The 11,878-nt window shown below is 41.5% G+C and overlaps 1 protein-coding gene across 4 annotated transcripts in view; it reads left to right on the forward strand.

Moving 5' to 3' along the window:
• The window catches only part of LOC120806066 (A-kinase anchor protein 2), an 88,538-nt gene extending 77,173 nt beyond the window's left edge, over window positions 1-11,365 (forward strand). Inside the window, exons 11-17 of one of the 4 annotated variants that reach the window (XM_040156725.1) lie at window positions 611-973; window positions 2,015-2,113; window positions 2,211-2,312; window positions 2,508-3,960; window positions 5,164-5,342; window positions 6,236-6,274; window positions 7,765-11,365. In XM_040156725.1, the coding sequence (XP_040012659.1) occupies window positions 611-973; window positions 2,015-2,113; window positions 2,211-2,312; window positions 2,508-3,960; window positions 5,164-5,342; window positions 6,236-6,274; window positions 7,765-7,893 (2,364 nt within the window). In that variant the 3' untranslated portion in view covers window positions 7,894-11,365. The remainder of the gene's footprint in view (window positions 1-610; window positions 974-2,014; window positions 2,114-2,210; window positions 2,313-2,507; window positions 3,961-5,163; window positions 5,343-6,235; window positions 6,275-7,764) is intronic. The other 3 variants (XM_040156726.1, XM_040156728.1, XM_040156727.1) reach the window with 3 other exon arrangements.
• The last annotated feature ends 513 nt before the right edge of the window (window positions 11,366-11,878 follow it).

An 11,878-nucleotide genomic window follows, 5' to 3' on the forward strand; every position in this document is an offset into this window, starting at 1 on the left:
ATTGTGCATCATTCTGGTGTTGGTCATAGTTTTGACCTTCATTGCCTTGGAATTTAGTTTTGTTTTGTCTTTTGGCCAGTCCCAAGAACCTAGACCATCACTAAAGCTCAGCTGTGCCTAGGCTTGTGCTTATATGAAAACTTTCCTAAGATGATTGATGTGATCTCTGTAATTATTGCAATAACATGAAAATTTTAAGACGGTATTTAAAAATGTTTTGGTGACAAAAACTTGAATGACTAAAAGAACTTTGTTTTTAAAGAAAATCCATTAAATGAATAACATGCTAAAAGTAAACTGTCTTTGAAACAGTACATGTGCAACTTCTTATGTTTTCTGTTTATGTTTCTTTGTCAGTAAAACATTATGTTCTCCACTTTCTGCCATTATAAATAGGCATTTACTGTCAAGTCCACAAATGATGCAGGAGCATCTCCCTCTACATTTATGTTGATAAAAAAAATTATTATTTATAACATGATATATAGTTAAATGGCTTAACATCCATTCTTTATTTTAACCCCTAATTGTAATAACAGGAGGAGTTTGGTGACCATTATTGTATAATATTTGTCCACTACAGCTTTGTGATTGTCTGTTGTGTCCACAGGAGATCCGCTACCTGGACCAGGTGTTAGACGCAGCCTCTGAAGCGCCCACTAACGGAAACTCTTCTCTGTCAGAACACACCAAACCAATCAGCGTCGACGGAACCTCTCCTTCTGTCTGTGTGTCAGCCTCCTCTCTTATCAGTCACCAGCCAATCATTGTGGAGCGTCAGAGACAAACAACTTTCCTCCACCAAGAGGACTCTGCCGCGAGAACCAACGGGCATGTGCAGGGGGAGGAGTCGGGGCGCAGCGGTGCGAAGTTTGAGCTGAGAGCGTTTCAGGAGGAGAGACGGCCAGCAAAACTCTTCTCCCCTGGAGAGGAGCAGCAGGTCAGGGTGACGAGGAGACGACCCTCAGAGGAGGTGAACAGCTGTTAGATAATGTATCATACGTAATAGATGCAGTATTTAGAGACATGGTAACAAAAACAACACAAAAGTACTGTTTCTTTTTTTCTTCTCCTTCTTGAAAAAGATCCTATCAAATAAACAAGGATAAATGTGAATTTTACGAAACAATTATTTAGTGTTGAGCCACTATATTATGTGGTTAACTTAAATTAGTACCTTTAAAGTCAGACTGGTTGTCTTTGGCAAAAAGTGTAAACTGCTTGCCGCTTGCTGCATGATGCACAATATTAACACCAGCAAAATTATGACAAGATAAGTTTTCAAATGGGCTCTTAAGCTTAAAATGAATGATAGTGTGTGAAAGTATTCATACTTCTCAACACTTGACCAAAATGTGTCTTCCTTTTTACTGTAACAACTTTAAAACCACAAGTTTATCTCAACATAATTTAACAAAAAAAGGAAAAGCTGAAATGTTTGTATTTTTTTAGATATTCAAAATTGTTGTCATGGCTGTCAGCTTTTACTGAAGATGAATGGGTGTTTTTCTAAGTAGGAAACCCAACCATTTTTGCACAAAATATTTAAATGTGTGGAAATAAAGGAGTGAAAAATTTACAAAAGTTATTTTTTGAAGGTACAATATGTTAGTTATATGTTATTTTAAGCTGCATGTTTTTTGAGTTATGACCAAAATACCAGCCTATACTGTACTTGCCAAAACACACGTAAGACATGATTCGAAAGCTGTGCCCAGAAGGTCAGTTGTGGTCACATTTTCATCAGTAACCACTGGAAACTGTTTTAAAATCAACAAATTTCATTTATGAAAAATAAATCCCCTAGAAAATTAGATAATTTTGAGTTGAGTCACACTGTTATTGGACCATAGTTACAGACATGGAAACACTAAACACTAAATCTGCATAGATGTTTTCTCTTTTGTAATTGTAAATTAATATGAGAAGCTAAAGCTAATAGCAGTTTATTGGGGATACTCTTTGTGGATATTCTTACTCATATATTCTTCTCCTGGTTTGTTTTCCCTGTCAGGTTCAGGAGTTGGAGCGTGAGCGCCAGGAGCTGATCAGAGACCAGGCTGTGAAGAAGAACCCTGGGATCGCCCAGCGCTGGTGGAACCCTCCTCAGGAGGTAGGATCCCATTGAATCTCTGTTTCCAATTTGAACTCCATTGCTTCCTGACAAACTGACTGACTGGTTCTTTGGTTGGTTCATTCATTCTTTCAAGGTTCCTTTGGAAGAGCAGCTGGACACAGAGCAGCTTGAGTCTCTCAGGAAATACCAGGAGAGAAAACAGCAGCGACAGAATCATAGTTATACATACACACAGGTAACACACACATACATGTTCTTTGACCATGAGGAAGTATACCAAAGTTAGACTGTGATGTACAATATGAAGATGTTGTTGAGCTTTTGTATTCTATTTGTTTTTTCTGGTTACATTGCTGTCTGATTTTCAGTAGTCACCTCTCTTCTCCTAACTTTCTCTTTTGTATTCTGTCTTCCCATCTCTATTTTGCAGCCACAGGTGTCAGGTCCTCCCACAATGGTGACCTTTGACCCAGAGCTGACCAGGAAGGAGGACATTGTGGAGAAGCAGATTGACTTCTCATCTGCCAGGAAGCAGTTTCTGCAAGGCAATGCACCCAGGAAGGATGTAGCTCCTCAGATATACTCCGCCAAGCCCTTCTCAAAATCCATAACCAGGGGCAGCCAGGCGAGCATTGACATTGTTGCAGAAAGTGGAGAGAGTCATGTGACCTGGTCTGATGAAGGAATTGCAGGAGAATTCACATGTGCACGAGCTGTAATGACAATCCTGCGTGAGGAAGAGGAAGGGAAGGGTCATTTCCTCCCAGCCTTCCACCCAGAGGAGTCTGACTCAGGACTGGACGAGTCATCTGTCCGCTCTCAGGACACTACTGTGTTTAGCTTGGATAATGTTTCCGACAGCGGGGCTTCGCTATCCTCTACCCCGTTGCCACTTACCCCAGTGTCACCTCCTACCCCCCAGCCCACCACCCCAGTCAACGGGCAGACCAGTGGCAGTCCAACAGAAGACGAGCTGGAGTACCACGCTGGGGTACTTGTCCAAAATGCCATCCAAAATGCCCTGGCAGCTCAGAATGGAGGAAACTGGCAGCCAACTGACTTGAATTCATCACAGCTCAGCAATCCTGTGTCTCCATCCTCAGCTTATACAAGTAGCCCAGTGCCAGTTTCTTTCTCCCCTGCGTCCTCTGGTGGAGCTCCGAGTCTCACATCACCTGGGTCCTCCAGTCCTGCTCCATCCAACCCGTCCCCTCAGCCAGACAGGCGGCCAGAAGTAAGAGTTGTTTCCCAAGAGAAGCCCTCAGAATCACAACAGACTCAGCAGCAGGAACAGCCCTCAGGTCCAGCACAGCCAATGCAGCTCCAGACACCTTCTCCACCACCTTCTCAGCCTGTCTCACCTCCACAGAGACCCAAAGATGGAGGCCCCAGGATCAAAATCCAGTCCTCTTACACCAGAGCGCTGGCTTCTTCAGCATCGGCTCCAGCTCCAACTCCAGCCTCAGCAGCTCCTGTCCCCAGGCCAACCCCAGTCTATCGTGTCCCTTCTCCTCCAAGCCCGGAGAAACCGGAGTTCAGCTACTTCAGTAAATACTCAGAGGCAGCTGAACTGCGTAGCACAGCAGCAGCAACGCGAGGCCCTGAGGTGGAGGCGGCCAGCGGCCCATTCCGCTTGCGCTCCAAGAAGCAGCGAACTTTGTCCATGATTGAGGAGGAGATCCGAGCAGCTCAGCAGAGGGAGGAGGAGCTGAAGACACAGAGGAAGGCGCAACCTGTTGTTATGGTCCGCCCCAGCAACACCTCTAGCAGCAGTCATGGGTCTGTGAGGGCAGGCGTGCGGCAAACCACCATATCCCCAGCCGATAAGATTAAGAGCAACAGCCTGCCAACTAGACTCACACTGACAGCAAAGACAGCACCAGGTAAGTTGATACGCTTTGTAAAGATGTTTTTCATTGGTCCTCGTATGAAGCACCTGGTACAAGCTTGTTGTTGTTGTTGAAATAGCTCAAGAACTATTGGATGGATTTCCATGAAATTTGGTTCAGGCAGTCATGTTGCCCTCAAGATGAAATGTAATAATTTTGTTGATCCCCTGACTTTTCAGTGCCATCACAAGATCAAAGTTTTTATTTATCCAATACACCAAAATACCTACAAAACAAATGATATTCCAATCAGCCTCAGCTGTGCGCTGTGTTAAGTGCTAACCATTACATGTTAGCTCTCAGCACGCTAAACTAAGATGGTGAACATGGTAAACATTATAGCTGCTGAACATCAGCATGTTAGCATGTTGACATTAGCATTAAGCTCAAAGCATCACTGTGTCTAAGTACAGCCTTACGAGCTTTAGACTTGTTGTCTTGTTGTAAATGACTTGTTTAAGTTCACACAGTTCAACTTAAACAAAGTCAGGCCTTCAAAGCAAAGGACACATGGACGCAAGTGTTTTATTTGTTTGACAGAGATTTGATAGGTCACCAAACTGCCAGGAGATTTTGGTATCTGAGGAGCCAGAACATATCTGATTCCAGTTCCTATAGCTTCATCTTACAAGCATGAAGAATGCTTACTCCTAATCCCCACTGGGCACTGCTGCATCCCGTTCTGGCGTCTTTTTATGCAAATATTATTCTCACTATAAAAAGTGGGAGATGCTAAACTTTTTATTATGTATTTTTCAGGTGAAGTTTTCAGGTAAGAGAGAATAAACAAAGAAAAACTCAACAAAACAACACAAGAAGATCAGGTTACTTAAAAACACATAGGTTCTGAAAAGCTATATTTGAACCACAGTGGCGGTGTGAGGAAGTTATTTCACAATTGTGAAAGCACAGGTGAGACGCAACTAATGACAGGCTCAATCCCATTTAAGTGTGCCAGTAAGCAACAGTGGTCCAGAATACAAAATAGAAGAACAAAAAAAAAAAAACACTAAATGGAACTTGGCCATTAATGCTATTAGTTGCACCTATGTTTGAAAAATCAAAATGTGGGAGAAAGTTATAGTCATAGTTAATTTTCTCTTGTATACCAGTTATAATATATGAAAAACATGCTTAGTGTGATCATGCCATTTCAACAAACGTGTCTAACTCTATGTGCTCTTGTTTGATATGCAGGAAAGATCGAGAAGGTTCGACCTGCACCGCCTGTCTCACCCTCACCATCAGAAGGAGCCCTATCTGACGCTGGCAGTGAGGACTCTGGAGGATCACGACCCAAAAACTTCATGCAGACGCTTATGGAAGACTATGAAACACACAAGGTGAAGAGGAGGGAGAAAATGGAGGACAACAGTGTAAGTATTCAAACCTGGAGAGGATAAATGAGCAGAGACATGAATGAGAGAAAGGAAGACTTGTTTTCAGAAATAAAACAAAAACAAAAAGAATTTGAAGCTGTCAGCCATAGGAAATTGCAAAATTGTTACTATTAATGTTTGTCAGTTAGTCCTAAAAAAGAAAAAAATAACATTGCTACCCCCCCCCAAAAAATTGAATGAATAAAATTAAATTTGTTGAGTTCTTGTTGAACTTCTGAACAAAGAAATGCTTCTCAGTGAGTCAAAGTAGCACAAATGTGACCACACCTTGTCACACATTACTGGACTATAATGTGGTTTGTCTGGATTGGGTAATGTCACGGATGAATGCTGCCATCCATGACTCATTGGCATGAACAAATACTGTACAACAGAAAAGGGAATTTCCCAGCCTGAGGAAGGAAGTGAAATAGAAAGTAAGTCACAGATGCTGGGGGATTTCTCTCCTGACTCCAACTTTTGTTATTTTTTGTGTCTGAATACATCTTTTAATGCTCTTTATTAAGAATTAGATCTCTCTATTGAATTTGGGCAGACTAAACTGGCAAAATAAAGGTCTGCAAAAACTAATTACGCTACAAAATGGCATACATCATGGAAAAAGTTAAACATTTTTACACAATCAGAAAATGAAAACAGTTTCACGTCACCATGTTTTATCTGTTCACTAAGAACTTCACATACTGCAAAAAAACAAAACAAACAAAAAAAGCTGCGTTCATTCCTTTTCAAGAAATTTAGGTGAATGTATCTTGAACTGACCATTTTGCAGCGGGTAATGTTCTCGCTGATGTTGATAATGTTTATCCATGATGACATCACATGTGTTGACTTTGTGTACTGTTGCTTCTCTCCTGCTGGTCGGTCAGTATGCCCGTTTGTTGCTGGCTAACGAGGTAACCACTGAGGTACCTGTCGCACCCCAAACCTGTCACTCTGTTAACTGCCTTTACTGACAGACCTGGGTCAGACTCAACTGAAATCTCTGAGGAAAACTAGTACAGTACATTCCTGTGTATATTTTGGACTGTTTCTGTGCTGTTAAAGAAAGACTTAACTCCCATTATAGCTTTTAGAGATTAGGATGTGCCCTTGGTCCTACCATTAGACAAAATTAGTTGGATATCATTATCACATCTCATTGAAGGAACTGTTTATTCAGGATTACAAAGCTGTTTGTTTTCATGAGGGTTATTTCAGTTCAACTAACAGAGAAGAGAAAGTTCCCAAATGCAGAGGAGTCACAAGAGTGGAAATTGCACATTCTTATTCTCCATTAAAAGTGCACTGCATTGTAGATGTGTCAACAGTAAGAAATAAAAACTGCGTCACTTCACTCAGTCTTCCAGACATGAAACTGGTGCAGAAAATATATACGGGAATGTATTATTTTGTTTGAAACCCTAGCCTGGGCGGATTCTGTGAAGGAGACCTAAAAAGTTTTCTATCTGGTCCCAGGTCTGCTTGTGGTCTGACTGCTTTAATGTTCTGCTCTGTGGTGTTGGTGCTGCATGTGCTCGTCCATGGATTTGGTGTGACCTTTGATCCTCTCACGCACACTTTTCTTCTCTATATCAAATGTATACAGTACAGTACCAATTCAAATGACTTAATTCCAAATGAAATATGTGCACTATTTTAAAAGATTGCAAAAGGATTAATAGCTAATGACATTAAATGAATCATTAAGTGCTTAAATATATAAAGGGAACAGAAAGTTTTGGATGAAAGACAGTCCGTGTACTTACATATATTTGGTGGATTGTGTGGTGGGATGATAATCAACTTGAGATCATATTTACAATAGGTAGCGTCAGTGCTTCCATTTCCAACTACACGACTGGGCCCAATTTTGTGAAAATCATTTAGCATCCACCTTATTATCATCATCATTACCTCAGCCATTATGTCAGGCCTCAATAGCGCACCTCTGCCCGGAATCAACTTCACCTTCACCCTGTTCTCCGTTACCCTGGATTCCTGCTCACAAAAAAATCTTCACTCTGTGTGAAGATGGGTGTATGTGTTTGTAGGAGTGTGTGTGTTTGGTACTTTTGTGGGAGAGGGACGGTGTTGATGCATCAATCATTCCCTGAACTGGAGTAAAATTACCTTTACTGTCAAATGATGCAGTTGCACTTCATTTTGGTGGTTTATTTGCACAAATGTAACTCTAGGTCATTAGTCATGAATCCTTTACTGCAGGACGGTTTAACCAAGCGCTCCCTCAGTGTTTGACATACACTGCATGTCATATTAAAGTCACTGTGGTGTGTTTTCTTGTGATTGTGTTGCCCTTAGATCCCTTGTGCTGGGAAAAAGCATGAGTTCCTTTCAATTGCTAGCTGATGCCAAGATATATGTGCGCCCATCTGATCGTTTGTTTTGTGTTTGTCAGGTTCTGGAGGCCACTCGTGTCACCAGGAGGAAAAGCGACATGGCGCTGAAGTGGGAAGCTGGTATCTACGCCAATGAGGAAGGAGAGGAAGAAGAACAAGAAGAGGAGGAAGAAGAAGAGGAGGAGTAAAGAGTTCCTTTCAGAGACAGTGAAGGGACTGAGCTGAAAGGAGGAGAAAGAGGAGGATGAAGAGACTGAAGGAAAAATGCAAACAGGAGGAGAAAGGAAACAGTATTTATTTTACTAATAGTATTCTGATGATCACATGACCCTAGGGCTTGACCAATGAGGCTCATCGATGAGATGCATCAAGTTGTGATTTTTGGACCTGAGGATTGAAGTCGGAACAGTATGTTAAAGAATGAGTATGTGAGAGACATTTGAAGTGTTGCGGTGAGTTTGAAGAAAAAAAAAAAGGTCAGGGACGCAAGAGACACTTTGAAAGGGTTATATGGTGGCTTAGGAGCATTCTGCAGAAGTTTATTTGGGATAGAAGGTTTTTACTATTAGACGCTGAATGACTGAAATATTCATAGGATTTTTCACTTATCTGCCATTTTATTGTTGAAATAGGGGCTGGGATCTAAAGATTTTATTTTGACAGGTTTCCTGAGACTTGATGATGACGGTTTTGGCAATGTGAGCTTGATAATAGCCTGAATCATCTTCAAAATGTGTGGGAAGCGTTTGATTACCAACAGGAAAAAAGATGCAAAAGACAAGCAGGTGTGTGCAGAGTGACTATCAAGAAAGGAGAAAGAGCGAGGCCTAATCACACACTCAGACATGTTTTCTGTAATTTCAGAATAATTTTTACCTGACTTTGATGACGCTGCGTGGAGGCTGTAATGTTTTCCAGGATTTTAACTAAATGGGACCCGATGCATCACTTTCGGAACCCTTAAAGTTTTATCTTCTGTATCCTTCAGTGCCATAGTACACCACAGTACAGATATAACACACAGACAACATGTCGGTGGGAGCTTTGGCATTCCTTCAAGCATCCGTATTAAATCCTAAGTGGCGACTTGAGGGCCAGCGTCCATTAATCCCTTAAATGCTCGCGAGGGAATTTGCAAAACTAGCATCAAGGTGCAACTTTGCTTTAGACCTGTCAGTGATTTGTTGAATGCACGATACGTATGATGTATTTTACCTTCTCCTATCCTGTATTACTACAGTTTCAGTAGAACTTAGAGAAAATAAGCAACCACATAACATAGTCTCTATACAAAACACTGCTCTTCAGTGACTTCACATCTATAAGGTGCAGACAGTAGGGGGAGAGATGGGGAAGAGGGAAAGGTTAACTGCAGGTCAAATCTGTGTCACTTCAGTCGGTGTGTGTATTAATGAAAGGGCTGGGTCAGGGGTTTTATATTCTAAAAATCACTTATTTTACCTTTGCTGGCTATGCCGCTTTGTTGAGCTGTGCTTTCTGATGTAAGCAGTTGTTTCATGTATTATACTGAGGTAGGACTGTGTATTTGATATATGAAAAAGTATGTTGAGATTCCAGTGGGGCAACTGCCGTCTATCTACTACACCTTGCTAGCTGAGGATAAAGTTTGATGAGAAATATTAAACAAGCTTTTTATAAAAAAGTTGTTATACCAAAACACAATGTTGTTATTTAGTGAAAATCAGTCAGCCTAAGCTCTTACGTCTATTTAAAAAGTGCTGATTGTGTGCATGGCATTACACTCCTTTCCTAACCTGAAATAAGCACACAACAAGCAGCAAAAAGAAGACAACTAACTATCAGTAACAACAGGCTGAACAGACCTCTGTTCATCTTTATGTCACTAACATACTGTAAGTAGGGGATTTGTCAGGTTTTTTTTTTGTACCGAATATATTGTGAGCTTTGATTTTGCAGGATGACGTGATTTTCTGTTCTGTTAAATGAACGAAAAATTATGGCAATACAGGCCTCTGTGAGTCTGATGATACTGTGGACTGTCCAGGTGTATAAAACAAGCTTCATGATGAAAACACTAAACCCACTGCAGACACAATCCGAATAATCCCTGGTGCCTACAGGAATGTCTTGAAATGAGAATTTAAAGTAGAACTGTGTCAGCATGGCTGTAGATACGGTATTTCTGAACCACTTTAACTGAAAAGTAGCAAAATTATTTTACTTTTCAGTCTTTATTTTGAAGCCTATGGGACTTTTTTTTTCAGCCTTAGGATATCAGGAGAATGGTTCTCTTCTGTAAACCAAAGGTTACAGGTTTGATCACATATGTGTCCTGTTCAAGTGTCCTTCAGCGAGGCACCGACCTCTCTGTCTGCTCACACTGAATGAAATCCTCAGATAAATGCCTGAAATACAAATGTACACTGAGGTAAACTTGCACAAAATATAAAAAGCTGCGTGACACATACTAACCCTTGACAATAATGAATCTATATTGTATTTATTGGGACAGCACCAGCATGAGGTCACATTCCTCTTGGCAAATGATCTGACTTGGCTGTCTCGTAATATGCCCTCAGTGGGAAATGAAGATTCAGCAGCTCCACATACCAGAAGTGAAAAACCAAGGACTTCTGCCTCTGTGCTGCGCCCATTTCCCCCTGAAACAAAAAAAAACGCATTGTTCAAGAGAATCCTCCATGTTCTTGTTTTTTATACATTTTTAATAATATATAAAATGAAAAAAAGTATTTAAAGGACTAGTGTCCCTTTTTATGAGCGTGAGAAAAGCAAAAGAAGTTTGTCATTGATACCACAAATGTAAACAGAGGTACAGTGTCATTGATGCTGATTTGAGATTTAATTTTTGCCACAGGTCTTAAGGAACAAATGAAAAAGTCAGTTGGGACAAAAACTGTTTTTCTCGACATCAGGAACAAGATTCAAACCGCCAGGCAATATTAAAAGCACTTGTCATACTGGTATATTTGCTTTCCCGGTGAGAAATATGAGATTTAAGTGGAAACGTGAGCCTCACCAGAGCTTTTTTTCAGGATGAATAACAGATACAGACCCTTTTATGATGAATGAGATTGTTTTACAGTGGCCCAATCTGGATGCAGGCTGAGCATCGACTGTATCCAACCTTTGGCCACATTACCATTTCAGTTTTTAGAAACCGAAGCAAAAGGCCTTTTTTCCTAGTATACTGCAGCTGCAGGAGCACGTTGTAAAACTCTGTTATTGCACACAAACACACTCATGCTGTCCTCATTTCTGCTTCAAAGGACACAATTAAACCCCCCCCCCAAACCCGTTGGAGTTCTCATTAAAAAAGAAAATGCGTTTGAAAAGGTAACAGACATCATGCACACACGCGGATGAGTTATAATTGTGTGATTTATTATTATTATTATTATGCTTTTGTTGTTTGAATTGATGGTGCAGAGATGATTTATTTATCATTTTAAATGCCGGTAGCTTGTTTTCACCCCGCAGAAGCTCCCGAGCTTCGGTGCGGGGGACTCACACTGTCTGCATGTGACAAAGCAATCGTATCCAACAGTATATAACCTCTGTCCCCATGTTAACCACTTGTATGCTCATACTCTGCTTTTTTTTTTTTTTTTTTGTAGCACATGTAAGGCTCACAGTTATACACCTACTCTACATATTATGAATATTTTCTCATTAAAAAGAAAACATGTAGATGCTGGACTCGTGGGTGCTTCATTTACGCAACGCTTTCGCTCCGAAACTGGCAGGACGCTCTGATGCCTCGCGGCGAGCGGCGGCTGTTGGCGGGGGGGGGGGAAGTAAAAAAAAAACAAAAAACAAAACCGCGGTCGCTGCGCGGCGAAGCGCTCGAGCTCGTCAACGCCTCGCTCCTCGTTCTCGAGCAGCGGGCGGATCCTCCGCCATCCTCCGACTCTCAGACTCCAGCAAAGGCGAGTTTTTTCCCCCGCCGTTTCCAGCGGCCGGGACACTCTCATCATTTCGACACGCCGTTTTCCCTTTTACGGGAGAGTTCAGCAACTTGTTTGACTTCCGACTGTTAAAACCGACCCGGTGTCACTGTAGAGGGTCTTTTTCTTTGGAATGAATAAACTGAACATGAGTCTACCCGGTGGCCGTGCATGCGTGGGAGCGCTTAATCTCCCGCGGTTGCTTAATCTCATCCATACACAAGTT

The sequence above is a fragment of the Xiphias gladius genome, chromosome 20 (genome assembly GCF_016859285.1).
Source record: "Xiphias gladius isolate SHS-SW01 ecotype Sanya breed wild chromosome 20, ASM1685928v1, whole genome shotgun sequence".
In the NCBI taxonomy this organism is placed as follows: Eukaryota; Metazoa; Chordata; class Actinopteri; order Istiophoriformes; family Xiphiidae; genus Xiphias; species Xiphias gladius.